Consider the following 15,430-nt stretch of genomic DNA (forward strand, 5'->3'; position numbering starts at 1 on the left):
TACTGTCTGAATGGGTGTGAGAACCCATTAAATTTTTAAAATTATCTCTTAACTGTCCATTATCCAAAAGGCATTTCTCTTTCTTCCCTATTTCCCTTCTCTAATAAGCTGTGTTTTAAAATCTGTTCTTTTGGATTCTTTTGGATTATAGTCAATGCACTAGTCAACTTGGGTAATTTTACAACTGTATGCAGAGGCTGCCTTTTATGATGATGACTGCAATGATGTTGTATCATCTTTAATATCGTGAATTCTTTTCATTATAGTTATTTACCCTCTCGTTTTGCCAGCTCCAAAACCTGTGGCAAGGTCTGTGAGATGGCTCAGGTAAAGCTTTGTACTTGTGGCCAAAGATCACAGCCTGGATGGATTTAGTTCCTGGAGCCCATATTAAAGTGGAAGGAGATAAGAGATTCTACAGAGTTGTTCCCCTGACTTTCACATTGCCATGGAAGGTTTGTGTCCCTAGTGTCACACACCCACATGCATAAACACCGACTGTGGCAATCTGAAGGCAGGGCTCAGCATGAGATGCCACTTTCTAGGAATATTATTTTTAGTAGCAGTTGTTTTGAATTTGGAGCAATTCCTCTTTTCAAGCTATCTATCATCTGTCTATCTATTCTGTGTACTTATTGATGGATTCTGTGTGGGTTGTTTATTCTTATTTTCCTGTAGAGTTATTGTAAAAAATACCAAGGGATGGGGGACCTAACAGACATATTGCTGATCTGGCTGTTCACAAAGCTGCAAGTTTTCAATGTATAACTTTTTAATATTCTTTTTATTGAGTTTTGATATCATACTGTTGTGCCCAGATTATGGAGTTCCCCTCAAAATCAACAAGGAGACCAAGTCCAGTATGTAAGAGCAAAGATCCTTTATTCAAGTTCAAACTCGGACTCTCTGTGTGTTCAAAGAATTGGAACGATCAGCAGTCTGGAGCTCAGTTGTGGTGGGGTTTTTTTTAACCATAGCACAGGTTGGGGTGAGGGATTTCTAAGGTTTGGAACCCCTGACTGGCTGACATTTGTCTAGCAGTGACTTGGTAAAAGGGGATTGGTTGTGTGTTGGGCTAAGGGACATTAGGTGATCCTATCTACAATGGTTGCAATGTTAGGAATTTCCTTTTGACCATTTGTTACTTTACTTTTGGATGGTCCGTTCCTTGGTTGTACCTGTGTGGTCTCAGTTTGTGGTCTTTCCCTGGAGTCAGTTGTTGCTTTAGGGTAAATTGAAAACTCTGGCCTACAAGAGCTTTGGCATGGCAGCATTGTAGGGAAGTGGCAGGTATGTACCAAATTGCCCTGGGCCCTACTGAAGGGACCATACCCTCACCCAGCCCCCTGCTTTAGCAGCCATAATGCTGCAGAAAAGACTCAGCAAGACAAAGGCCCCTGACTCAGCAACATGTGCTGAACTTCGACATTTCCCTTCCTCACTAGGAAGCCAGATACCTTCCATGTAGCAAGGAACCATTTAGTAGTTAGCGGTCAGGCTCTGGATGTGCTTTATGGCAACAGTGACTTGTAGAGCATAGCAACTGCCCTGGGAGGGTCTATAGACCATAGCAACTAGTTGACCAGTCAACACAGGACAGGTTGTCCAATTCTGGAAGTGCACCAATCCCGAAGATGTTGTGGACCTTTCTCCCCCCCCCCCCCCCCCAGCACTCCACTTGCTCTGCCCCAATTAATTTCCTGCCAGTTTCTTGCTTCGGGGCCTTTAGAATTTGGGCACAACACCTACAATACTACTTTATTTAATATTTAATTTATACACAAGTCCATGCAGTTGACAATAAAGTTTGTACTTTACAGATAGAAGCATAGAGTTCATGGAAGATTAAATGACTTGAGCGAGATCACATACCTGGAAAGTATTGAGATAATCAAAACTAGAATATATGGCTATTTGCTCTTATTCTTTTCACTGTGTCCTGCCGTTTGCCCAAATGATTGAACTTAAACTGTATGGGCAATGGATTGCAATCCAGCACATTTTAGTGATTATAACTGTGTACTGTGAGTTATTTCATTCATCTGTCCTTACACCTCCCTTTATCCTGTATGCCAGTTTTATTTTAGCACCCTCTGTGATTGTTATTTCTGGATCTTCAAAGGTCCTTGCTCTAAATGAGTTAATGAATATCAAGCTCTATCCCATGATAAAAGGATTCAGTAGGTATTTTTCTGTTTTGTTTTAAAAATACTTCCTACCATTGCTTTAAACAAATTTGCCATCTTTCCCTCTTGGCCAACACTGCTAGTCCTGTGTGTACACTGTGCACACATAATGCTTTCAGGTCATCAGGGTAGGGCCCTCGTCTGTGAATTGATGCCCTAGTTCTGTCTACCTCCCTTTTTTGGCAGCCTCTTTTCTGGAGTGGGTGTTTTATTGTCTGTAGGTTTCTCTAAGGTAATCTAATGTGCACCTTAGGGGTTCTTAGCTAACATTTTTGAAGTACCTTAATCAGGAATCTACACTCCAGGGGTAGTTAGTTAACATTTGAAAGACCCTAATCAAGATTCTGTTCTCCAGGGGTGACCAGTGCTTCAGTTACTGTCCTCTGCACCAGTGGGGGCATTAATTAGAACCACACACTGAAGAAGTCATTTTTCTACTGGCCAAAGGAATGATATCCAAGATATATATTTCATCAAGAATTTCCACAGAGACAAGAATGAAGGATGAGATTTGGAGGAGAGCCAGTTGCTTTCTAGCTGAAGTAGGAGCTTGGTTTGCTCCCAGGCTTGAGGCACCCCTAGCCAATGGATTTCTCCTGCCAGTTAGCACAGATGGACCAATCCAACTTTCCTGTCTTTTTCCATCAGGAGATCACAGGCTCCACACCCTGCCTCCGTGCTTTCTTCACGCTTCTTGTCTTCAGCAAAGTTACTCTCTGTTTTGAACCAAACTATTTCCTTTCAGTTTCAGGAATTATGTGTAATTATGTAATAAGCAGTAATATGAATTATAGTGTGATTTTGAGGCACATAAATTATTTTTTAGTGATTTTTCTTACTGTTTTCAAGAATATTGTCAGTATTGCCAGGTTCCCATCTGTGCTATAGCGTTGTAGATAGGTAATTTGTTTGATATTTTAGTGGTCTAATTAGGCTTGACAACTTTTTCAAAGGCTCCTTAATTTTCTTACTTGTTTTATTTTTTGAGATGATGTAATTATATCATCTCCCCTTTCCTTCCTCCCCTCCCAACCCTCTTTTTTCTCTTTCTAATCCACTTCTCTCTTTCTAATGGCCACTTTTTAAAATTAATTGTTGTTATAAAGGCTCCTCTTTATATTCAGTTCTGCTCGATACTGGCAAGCAGTTCTTTTCTTACAAAGAGCTAATATTGGTTAAATATAGCATGTAAATCAAATTACGTAGCTTGAACTCATTTACTGTGTATTAACTTTGTACAGTTTGTATATTATGCACAGTATAATGAATGACATCTGTCAAGAGTTCCTAGTAAACACTGCCATTTTACCATACCCTAATTCACATGTATAAACAGTAGTGCTAAATGGTATGATATGGCGTATTCAACAGTGAATTAAAGGCCTTGTCTTCTGCAGTTTTTTGAAGTGTGTGGTAAGCCATGGTACAAACTGCTGATTTTACCTAACAAATACTGAAGAAAGAATGCAGCCATGGGCTGATGGTCTAGATTGTTTTCTACATTCATCTGCAGAGTCATTAAACAAAAAGTTTTTAGCTTCATGAATAGGTTAATCACCTTGTTTACTTGTTAGTTTTTTTGTTCAGTTTCTATGGGAATTTCTAGGTGGTCTTCATTTTGTGTACTGTCATGCCTGGGTCTTACTTTCCATTTTTTAAAAATGTGCTGTCTGTGATACGGGTATGCATATAAGTGGCTCTAAGCCATGTAACTGGAGGCATAGTTTATATGAATGTGGAAGTCTATTGCTTGAAATGGTCTTAGCTATTTTCTCCTTAATCCTTTCATCAGTCCAGTCAGGTGAGATCCTCCTTCCAAGCTTATCCTCAGCTACCTTTGTCTGTGTCCACCATCTGTATAAATAAAAGCAGTGTGTCTAATAATAAATACTTGGAGCCAGCCAGAGTGTAGGACAAATAAGGCAAGAGTCATCCCCATTCTTTTGTTTTGTTTTTCAAGCCAGGCTTTCTCTGTATTTCTTTGGAGCCTGTCCTGGAACTAGCTCTGTATATCAGGCTGGCCTCAGACTCACAGAGATCCTCCTGCTTCTGCCTCCCCAGTGCTGGGATTAAAGGTGTTAATATATTTCTAGCTTTAAAATGTCTAATATCTATATACTGGGTATCCCCTATAGCAATTCAAGTGCTTGGGGATGATGTGGACATCAGGAGTTTGGAAAGATGCCCAGGTATGTTCTGATCGATATGTGAAGCCTTACTGAATTTCAGGTGAATTAGTTTTGAACATTTTTTTTTCTGGTAATGCTATCTGACTGTGTAGATGTTTGTGAATATCACACTCGTCATTTTGATTATATTAGTCTTTTACATTGCCTTTTAGTTTTTAGCTGATGTAAGTGAAATAGATAATACAAATCAATTAATATTGGATCTGTGTGTTTATGCTCTAGGAGATTTTAGGAGACAACAAAAGTTAAGTTTTTAAACAGATGTGCTGTTTGTGGCTGTGGCATTTCATTATTCAAATCTTGTTTATGTGTTGCTTTTTAATGAGTCAGCTCTCATAGTAGTGAGCATATAAGTAGCTCTGTGCCCTGCCATTGCAGGCCATATTTGCCTTAGATTATATTTACCTTATCATCAGTCACCCTGGGCAGGGAGCTGTGATGACTAGGTGGCTCTTTGTATGTGTCCTGTTTGTGACTCATAGGTGTGCTTTAACAAAGAGCATTTGAACAGGAGGATTTCCATTACTTTTCTTCCTGTAGTTCAGCTTCATTCCCCCCCTGCTCCATGTTGGACTGGTGGCTCCCTGCTGCCACTTCTCTTGCCTTGCTGTGGGGTTGGATTTGCTAGATAGAGTATTTCTGTGGCCTGAGGGATCCTACTTCTTCATGTATAAAACAAAACCAGGAACTGAAATGTATAGTTTTCATAATATTACATTTGAAAGTATTGATGGTCTTTAAAAAACTTGTCTTCAGATTTTAATCTTTTGAGTTCTACTTCTAGTTTCATTAGTATTAAACATTATTCTTATTGAGTACTGTGTCATTAAACATATTCTATTGTGCAGAATGCCACATGAATATGGTCTCCCTGTCTGACTTTCTGGGAGCCTAGTGAGTCTATTAAGGCATCATGGATACATATATAGAGGATTTATTAATAGGAAAGATCTCCCATAAGTAATTTGGAAGTATCTTGCATGTTACTAAAAATACCTTTGGTTCATATTTAAGTGTATGTTTTATGTTAAAATATACACATCACTAAGCTTACATTTTAGTCAATTAAAATGTATAGATCAGTAGTTTTAAGTCCATTTACAGTGTGTGTAGACAGTTCTCCCATCCACCTGCATATCTATTTTCATCTTGTAAAACTCAAACTCAGTACTACTCCTTGCCCCCGAAAAACAACTGTCTACTCTGTTTCTAGGAATTTGACCCCCTAAGTAACTCATTGCATTTCGAATCTTAAGCATTTGTCTTTGTGACAGTCTCATTTCACTTAGCGTGGTGTATTCACGATTCATCCCTGTTGCAGTGTGTCAGGCTTCCTTAGTTTTAAATTGGAGTGACATGCTACTGTTTATATAGATCACGTTTTACTATTCTGTTTCATGTGTTGGTGAGTACCTGGGTTGCTTCTAAATGCTGCCACTATAATAATGAATGTGGTGAATAATGAACCATTATGGGTATATAGATACGTAGTTGAGAAATATGTTTCATAATAGGTACTGGTTTGTAGAGTTCTTGTGCTGTCTTTGTCTGGCTTTGGTATCTAGGACTTACAGGCATTTTCAGAGATATCTAACTTGTTACACAAATGCTAGAACACAGACTCCAGTCCTTATGTTTGTTGAGCCATCTCTCCAGCCCTAATACGGCTTTTGCCACATAGTTTTAGTAGAGACAAAAATCTCAGATCATCAGCTAATCCTCCCTACCTACTGACAGGGGTTAAGGACTAATGTTTGAGGCTCTTTCCCCCCTTTTAAGAACAGATGGTTTGGATAAAGGCTATAGTATAAAGACCTATAGGAATATTTGGCATATAATATAACTTGTCAGAAGGTTTTCATTGATATAACAAAGGTCTGTGAAAGATAATAACTCCCACCCCCACACACAAGGCAGCCTCTCTGTCTCACTCACTTTTATAAGCAAGGTATCATTATTTTTGCTAGCCTGGCTGGAATTTGCTATCTAGCCCACACTCACTTTGAAATTTAGTTCCTATGCTTGAGCCCCTCAGTAGCTGGGATTGCATGGTGTGGGTTACCATGCTAAGCACATATATGTTGGAAGGAAAATGGGTTTTCTTGGTAGTTATCCACTACTTCTTCACTATTATATCTTTCCTCTAACTCTTCTCATATGTTTATGTTGTCTTACATATATTTTTTTATTTGTTGTAGTTATGTACTTTGCCCCCTTGTATTCATACCATCTTTTATTCTCTCTGTTTGTTGCTTATAACTAATAGTAGTTGAAACTGGGGTTTGAGTCTTTAGAGTTCTCCGGACACACCATTGTCTGGCATTTTAGAGATCGTGTGTACTTAATTTGTCAATGGACTTGCGTCAAAATATATGTGTAAAACTGGGATTCTCATCTTCCTATATAATTGCTTGTACATTTTATTAGTAACCAATTAGTTTGCTTTAGAGGCTGCTGAATATTACTATGCAACTTAATTTAATAGAAAATTCCTTTGCTTCCTTTAAGGGGATAATCAAAGCAGTGATCTTTATAAGTGTGCCGTGCTGTTGAATTAATGTGGAAACTGGGTTTCATGTCTCTGGTGTGCTTTTCTTTCACAGCGAGGGAGATGAACCTGCAAGACATCAAGGAGGACTTGGAGTGTGATCCGGAGGAGAACAGCACTCTTTTCATGGGAATTCTTATCCAGGGACTGGCCAGGCTGAAGAAGATCCCTGAGACAGTTAAAGCCATCAAAGAGCGCTTGGAACAGGAACTAAAGCAGATTGTGAAGAGGTCAACCACTCAGGTGGCAGACAGTGGCTATCAGAGGGGAGAGAGCCTCACTGTGGACAACCAGCCAAGGTAGTGTGGTGTTAGCTTCTTTTTTTCTTGTATCTAGGGTGGGGAATGCATAACTTATCTTGAGGTGGTATTATTTTATTGAATACTATATTCCGTATATACTCAGGCCAGGCATTGCCTGTCTTGCTTTGATTTGTTGGGAAAATTTAGGCTTATTGTCCATATCTACAGACATTGAATGAGAGATACAAATCTGTTTGTAATGAAGAGTGTTTATTATCACACATGTTAAGTTAGTAAACCAACGGCAAGGAATGGAGCAGTTGTTGAACAAGTGTTAGTTACCAAGCTGTTTTTGAGATAATTTGTGTGTATTATTTCATTTAGTTTTCACTGCAACTCTGTAAGCTAGTTATGAGTGTCTGAATCTTATTACAAGAACTGAGACTCAGAGATGCTATTAGTGAAAGCTTATGTTTGGAGGCTGGCTAGTCTTGGAATTGAGTACATGGCCACTTGATTCCGAAGTCTATGGTCTTTCCCCGTCTGTGTTTTCTTCTTCATCATGTCATGCTGTTTGTGAATAGAAAAATGTCAGAAATTTCTACATTCCCTCAAAACAATAAGTGGGATCTGAATGTGAAAGCTTTTTTTTTTTATATATATATAGGATAACATGGCAATTATATTCAGATCCCAAGAGGTGGCTATTATACCCTGGGCAAACAGGTTTGTCAGGTCATATTTTGGGGAATAGCAGTATTTGAAATTAGGAGTTAGTTAAAATGATCTCTTCATTCTTCTTTCCTTCACCTCTACCCTCCTCCCCGACACACACCAGGACTTAAGGCTACAGTAGCACGGGAGAGAAAAACACCAGTGGATATTTCAGTTTGTTTGGAGCATAGAAGGCAGTGGATAGGAGGTGGTACTTATAATCTCAGTGCTCAGAAGTCTGAGGCAGGAGGGGACAGAGTATCAAGGGAAAAAAAAAAAAAGTCATATGAGAAAAAAGTAATGTTTTCATGTGAATGAATGTACATGGGAGATGGTAATGCATAAAGGTTCTTACTTTTCTTAATATGCTACTAAGGATATTCTGCTGTTTTTACTTTACACACATTTTTAAAAATAGACACTAAGCAGAAATAAGGAGAAAGAATGCTAACTTGCCCTAAACTGTCTCAGACGTATTTTAATATTTTGGAAATGCTAAGTCTTCTATCCATATTTTTGACTTTTTGTACATCTAAACAACACTGATGTTGACTTAAAAATCCTTCAAAAATAATTCTCTCATGAAATTCTTTCAAAAGTACTATAATTGGTAAAGGAACAACAAAAAAGCTTCAAATTACTAACTACTTATCTAGCATTACCAAATGCTTCAAAACAGATGGTTGACCAACGTGGGTTTTGGAAAACAGATGTGACAGTATTGGAGCTCCTTAGATGAGGTTAATGGTTATAATGGTTATAATGCTTAGTAAGAACGTCATGCACATGCATCTGTATAGCAGTGTGTGTGTTTATGATTGATGCCTTCTTCAGTGCTCATGTGGTTCATCACTCATGTCGCCATGCGGAGATTCAGAATTGAACTTTGCTTTTCTTCTTTCTTTGCTGGGTGCCTGGATTTCTGTAAAGACCTTTTGACTCTTTGCTAATGAATACTCTAAAATTCTGCTTTGCTATTTGCTCTGATGTTGCAAGTGCCCAGATGAATAGACTGAACTTTCATAGGGAAATAACATTACTGTAATATATACTGAAAATAAAGCAAAGGGCACAGATCAATAACTTTCCTGCAGCTCTCATTATAGTTGCCCTAAAAGCATAGTGTCTTTCAAAGGATTTTGACCTCTTTCTCTTCTATTGCCTCAGCTGTTTCCAGAATTCAGGAGTGGAGATTACATCAGTAGAAGCAGAAAGTCAGCTCTTTGCCCCAGGAAATTCTAAATGGTTTTCTGTGAAGAATGAGTCAGCAGCAGAGTTTTTGTTTGTTTGTTTGTTTTCTTCTTCTTCTTCTTCTTCTTCTTCTTCTTCTTCTTCTTCTTCTTCTTCTTCTTCTTCTTCTTCTTCTTCTTCTTCTTCTTCTTCTTCTTCTCCTCTCTCTTTTCTTCTATTTTTGTTATTTTAAAGGTTTTTCTTTCTTTTTGTTTTGGTAGGCAGGGCACATTGGGTACTAAGAAGCAAACAAATGATTCATGTTCCACTTTCTTTTTTCCTGTATAACACAGTTCCATGTTATAAAAGCCAGAATCTACATATTTTTGGCCAGAATCCTTTATTATGAAATAAAACATTAAAGAGGAAATAATCGCTTGGGGGTAAACCATATTATTAGATCAAAAACGAAATTCTTGGACTGGTTTTCCAAATAACTGACAATTCTGAGCTGACCTCTGGAAGCTAGTTTTTGATAGTTATACGGTGCCTTAAAACTCCTTAAGAATTAATTCGCTTAAGTTAATCACAGTTATTCAAAAACGATGAGCATTGTTGCTTCCTTTAGAAAGGATATTATCAAGTTACTCCTTGAGGCATGCATGATGCTTATGTGTTGAAACTTTCCAGAGATATTAGTGACATCTGTTTCAGAGGGAAGTAAAACCACAGTGGCATTATTAGTGCCATCATTATTGTTATTTTACTATCTCAAGACTGTTATTGCTGAAGATAGAAGAATCTGTTTTCCTTAAGCAAAATTGGAATATAGGCAAAATCCTCCTCCATTCCCAACATGCATATTCTCTGGCTAACCCTAATGAAATATATTATTCTAAAACATTTATATGCAAATGCACATCTGAGGCAAGGCATCGATACTGTAAGTTTCCCTGGAAGTTTCATTGTTCATCTCCATCTTGTTAAATATACTGTGGTTGTGATGCATTGCAGGCCTGTTTCCATTTGTCTTATGCAAAGCGAGTTAATGTTGTGTGGTATTTTGCTGGAAATGGAGACGGAATGAGGCTGTTAAACTCTATCTTGTTTTAATTTATACAAAGCCAGAGTACTTTCTTCATCAGCTTACAAAAATCATTTTGATGACCTACTTTTTATTTTTTATTTTCTAAATTTTGCATTTATTTATATTCATAGAGAAATATTTTATCTTTTTTGGTTCTTTCATTACCAGTAGTGTTTATAAACTTTTCATTAGTGGCAAAGGGAAATGCTCAGCAACCAGTAGGCTGCTCTTACTGACTTGGTCAGTGTTAACTCATGGTGACAGGTGCCTTGCCAACCTAGTACAGTCATTTGCTGTTTATTGTTCCCCTCAAAGCAAGACAGTGTCTTCAACTTCAGATGACAGTGTGGCCACAGCCTCTATAGTTTAGAACCAACTTCTTCAAGTTTTTCTCCCTTATTGCTGATTATTCCCAAAAATCTAGCCAGTGAAGTTTTCATATCATTACTGTATGGAAGAAGTCAGAAGAAATTCTATAGTATTTCACAAATGCCAAAAGTAAGAGGAAGACATTGAAGGAAAAATGTCCTCATAGGTATTGAATCTTGTTAAGAATAGAGAAGTAAGCTAGAGGATGTAGGTAGTGGTGATTGGATTGTATATGACAGCTACTCTATTTGGTGTCTATCTGAAGGCAAAAGCTCATTGCAGACAGATGAGAAGGCCTGCTACACTGTAAACTTTTGACCTGGAAGAGGACAGGGAGAATTGGATGTGGTTGAAGCTTTTATGGGGTATGGATCATTTATAATATAGATCCAAAAGGCTTTGTTTTTATTTTTATTTTATTTTTAGTTTTGGTTTTTTTGAGGCAGGGATCTGTGTGGTTTTGGAGGCTGTCCTGGAACTATCTATTTTAGACCAGGCTGGTCTTGAACTCACAGAGCTCCGCCTGCCTCTGCCTCTCAAGTGTTGGGATTAAAGGTGTGTACCATCTCCACCCAGCTAAGGCTTTGTTTTCTAAAGAAAATTTTATTATATATATCTTTATGTTTCTATTTGGTTACTTATCTCATTTTTTGATTGCACCTAGAATAAAAGAGAAGAAAAAACTAATTTGCCTCATTTGGTCCATAATTTTATATTCTCATAAAGTACCCACTAGGCTCACAGTAGTGTTGAATGGAAGAATGAATCCTACGTAGAGTGAATATTTGCTGTGGACCAGGCAAACAGTCAGACATGACACTGTCCTCAAGGAGTTTAAGGGGGAAGAAAGGTACCCTAAATCAGTACATTGTTGCAAACTATAATAAAGGTGTATAATAAAGCCTGTGTTTAGGTATGTATCAGGAAATGGCTCGTATCACTGATATTTTTGAAGTCAAGTAAGGCAGCATTTACTGTTATACTTGTTGTAGTTGTCAAGCTCATTCATTTGATAGCACCAGCTAGTTTTTCTAGTTGTGCAATCAGCACGATATTAACATCTCAAATGTGAGAAGGAAAAGAACCAGACCCTTGCCTCACCATTTTCACAGTTTATGCTGACCCCAGTGGCTTATTGCATTTTGATGAATACTGCCAAGTGTACTTTTCTTAGAGATGCACATTTTCATGTTATGGATAATGTTTTAAGGTTGTATATTCCTTTGCCAATTCATTATATTGTCAGATACTTTTATATTTGCCAATCTGAGAGGTGAAAAGTGACGTAACTACTTTGGCTTGGGTTTGTTTTTTCTTATTATGAGTGAGAGTACAACTTTTATTTGTATAACAATGAGTTAATGCTGTCTGGATTATGTCTTGATGTAGTGTCTCAAAATAAGCTGATATGAGAGTAGGTGCACAACACAAAGTCAGATGAAGGAGAATTACTGAATACAGGTCCTGGTTCATTATCTTGTTACTTTCAATTTTTTGATGGTTTTTCTGTACACATACAGAGGGCACACTGATTACACACAGCTAAGCGAGTAAAGATTTTTGTTTATTATTATTATTATTTGGTCTGTCCTGGAACTCGCTTTGTAGGCCAGGCTGGCTGTGAACTCTCATAGAGATCTGCCTGTCTGTGCCTCCCAAGTGGTGGGACTAAGAGTGTGTGCCACCCACCACTGCCCTGCTTGTGACTAACAGTTTTTAAACAGAGTAGATATTCTAGAGACGGGATCTTGCTACTCAGAAATGGTGCCCAGATTTAAAACTCTTGAATCATTTCTCCAATAGTGTAGCTATTATTTTAGACTTGTAGTTGACAGTGTAGCTGACGTCACAGGCAGGGAACCACAGATGTGTGAGGACTACTGTGTGCGCATGGTTCTGAAGGAGGGCCACATACCGTAAATCAGATCTTACTTATTGTGCTGGGTCATAATGTGCCATTCACTTCTTTCAGTTCTTCCCGCTATGTGTCTGTCCTGCAATTGATTGGCAGGGTAGCACTGTGCTTGTTGAATAATTCTAACACTGATCATTACCCACTTTATAGTTACGGTTCTTTTCAAGGTTAATTATCATCTCATTTCCCATCACCTCCCCCATCTCCTGTCTCTCAGACTTTGAAGACTATATAGCATGTCAAAAATGCATTGGATTATAACTATAAAGTTTGAAGTGTATACTTTTACAATATTTTTAAAATCTGGGATCTGGAACTCTGTAGGAGGACCTACTGATTTAAAAGGGCATGTTCATAAAGTGGTTTTATCTATGAGGAAGTCAAAAGGCTCATATCCCAAGGTTAACTTCATAGTACAAGTGCAATATTGTGGAAAGAGAAAAATGGAATTTCTTTTAGACCTGTGGCTGGAATTAGGCACGTGTTTCCTTTCCAAGTAATGCATTTCCTTTTTAGCTCTTCTTTCTTAGTTAGGTGCTCTTTTTCTCGGTGTCTAAAATTCAGGCCTTGGTAGAAATTTGTCACTTTATTTTGCAGAAGATTCATTTGTGAGCAGCTTTGAAGCAAGGTCAGGCATTTGTCCTTGCGGCTTCTTGTAGCCATTCCCAGGCACTGCATGTAGCACCTGGACATGCTTGGAATCAGGAAAGGCCTCGGTGTGATTTAGATGAAGAGTTAATTCAAATCAAAGCAAGCGGGAAGCAAGTAAATTTAACTTCAGTGATTATGATTCCATTTGATTGAATCTCTACTTTTGATTACACGTATCAGTGAGAACACGCTTTAAGTACACCCAGCTATTACATATTGAAGGGTATGAAGAATGAACCAGGGACATAGTGAAGAAACTCCACCATTCTTGAGCGAGCATGTGTCACTCATGACTGTGCTATTTGTTCTTAAACACATGAAAGGAAATAGTTGTTTTGAGTGTGGGACTTATGTTAACTAACATGGCTAATTCATTACCACGGACGATCCTAAGTCTCTGTACTTTTAGTAAGGCTTAAATAAATTACTAGCAGCTCTTTAACAGATGGAGTGAGTTAGTAATGTCATTGTGTTTACAGTTACTTTGTAAGCATGAAGTTGGGTAGCTGTCTTTCTGGTTGTACATTGTCCTTTGCTTTTAGTCTCTAGAAAAATGGCTTGTGATTGATTGGGCTGGAGTTACTTCTCAATAATAAATTTCTTAAAGCTATTCTTGCTATCTCTCTTGTATATCAGGTTTAAATTAGAGATTGGACCAGTTAAGGGAATAATGTTTAATAATAATAATAAAGGAATAAGGCACTTTCTTTCATGGATTGATGATTGTTGTATCTTTACTTCATTGTCACCCTTCATGCTGCATCAAAGCCACCTCACAAACACACACATGGACAGGAACACACTCTTATCAATGGAGAATTTCCTCTTGGTGATGAGTAGGATCAATGCAGGTGTGAACAGAACCCCTCATTTACAGTTCAGACTCTCTGGAGCCCTTTGTCAGGTCTAGTGAGTTTGTAAGGCGGGGGTTCACTTTGTGTTTGTAGTGCGGTTTAGGATCATGTCTAACACGGTGAACATGTAAATAGGTATAATAAAGAGACAAAGAAGAGCATTTTAACAGGAAGTGGGTGTGCGGAAACTGGGATGTGGGTGCAGAGCCATAGGTCTCTGTCTGATGACTCTGAGGTTGTTTGTAAAGCAGGCTGCCTTCTGGCACCCCACCTAAGTGAGCCTCACAACTGGCTTCATCACAGGAGGGATATTATTACTAATCCACTCCAGATTTGTTCAAAGAAATGTAAAATCTGAAGTAATTCGACAGTTCAGAAAGCTCCCTGGTGGTGGTGGATTTAAGATTAGAAGTGGCCTCTTTCAATGAGTATCCCATTCTCTTGCTGCATGCCCCCTGCATTGTGCTCGGTGGCAGGACTCTGAGAGGTCGCTGAACTTGTTCAGGAGTGGGATCAGCAGCCACACAGGGAATGGGTCCTAGGTATCTCAAAAATTCCTCAAGTGACCTTGTACGTTTGTACACTGTGAGTCACATACAAACTCGCACTAAGAAACCTGAAACCTTAAGATATGTTATCACACAGCAGAAGGTTTATATAAGGGTAACAGTTTTTAATGTTCCGCTGTTATGAAATACTGTTTTTGGAATAGGGAGGATGCCTTTAGAAGAGTGATGTTGATATTTCAATCGAAAAGGAAGAAGGACTGGACCTATATTCTAATTTTGGTCACTAACTTGCCACCCGTTAGAGTTAGTTCATTGTAGAAGCCTGATTTGACAAGGAGGGAAGGATAGGAAAGAACTGACTAGAGCCAGGGCCATTCACTGCTACTCTTGACTGTGTGTTGTTAATAGTGTTCTCCCGTTCTTTTCATAGTGCAGATGGAGAATTAGTCAGCATTCTTCAAATAGTGTCTTTTTTTAAAACATGAAATATTAAGTGGCAAAAAAGCAACTGTGCCTCTTCAAAGTCTCTTTTAGATAACCTTGGAGATTAAATGGAGGCTGTGTCCTGTTTAAAATGGAAGATACCAGCTCCCCAGAGCTTATTAAGGAAGTGTTTCTGTGAAGTACAGGCTGGCAAAGCTAAGACCATCTTGATTTGATGCAGTTGATGACTGATTTGTTTTGATGTTCATAGAAAACATTAACCAAGTCTAGTACTTTCTTAACTTCTAGGGTGTAGCAGTAGGGAGTAAATATCCTTTGTCTGCCAGTGGGAAAGTTCAGGACCCTGATATTAAGGTCTCAGCAGATAAGTAGTGGAACAGAACCAATTTTTCTGCATTGTGTATCTACATTGTAACCAAGTAAGGCAGCTTCTTGGCTGCCGACCTGAGTTTTCTAGCCAAATGACTATATCCAAGGTTCCTGGGATGTTAAATTTAGATTCAGATAGTCTTATCTCACCTTAAATATTGAACAGTTTTCACAGCTTGGTGG

The 15,430-nt window shown here is 38.4% G+C and overlaps 1 protein-coding gene across 1 annotated transcript in view; it reads left to right on the plus strand.

The window, feature by feature from the left end:
- Positions 1-15,430, plus strand: part of Exoc4 (exocyst complex component 4) — a 651,801-nt gene that overhangs the window by 68,932 nt on the left and 567,439 nt on the right. The window contains exon 6 of the mRNA XM_051175863.1: positions 6,979-7,222. Within this exon, the coding sequence (XP_051031820.1) occupies positions 6,979-7,222 (244 nt within the window). The remainder of the gene's footprint in view (positions 1-6,978; positions 7,223-15,430) is intronic.

Source organism: Phodopus roborovskii, unplaced genomic scaffold, assembly GCF_943737965.1.
Source record: "Phodopus roborovskii unplaced genomic scaffold, PHOROB, whole genome shotgun sequence".
Taxonomy (NCBI): Eukaryota; Metazoa; Chordata; class Mammalia; order Rodentia; family Cricetidae; genus Phodopus; species Phodopus roborovskii.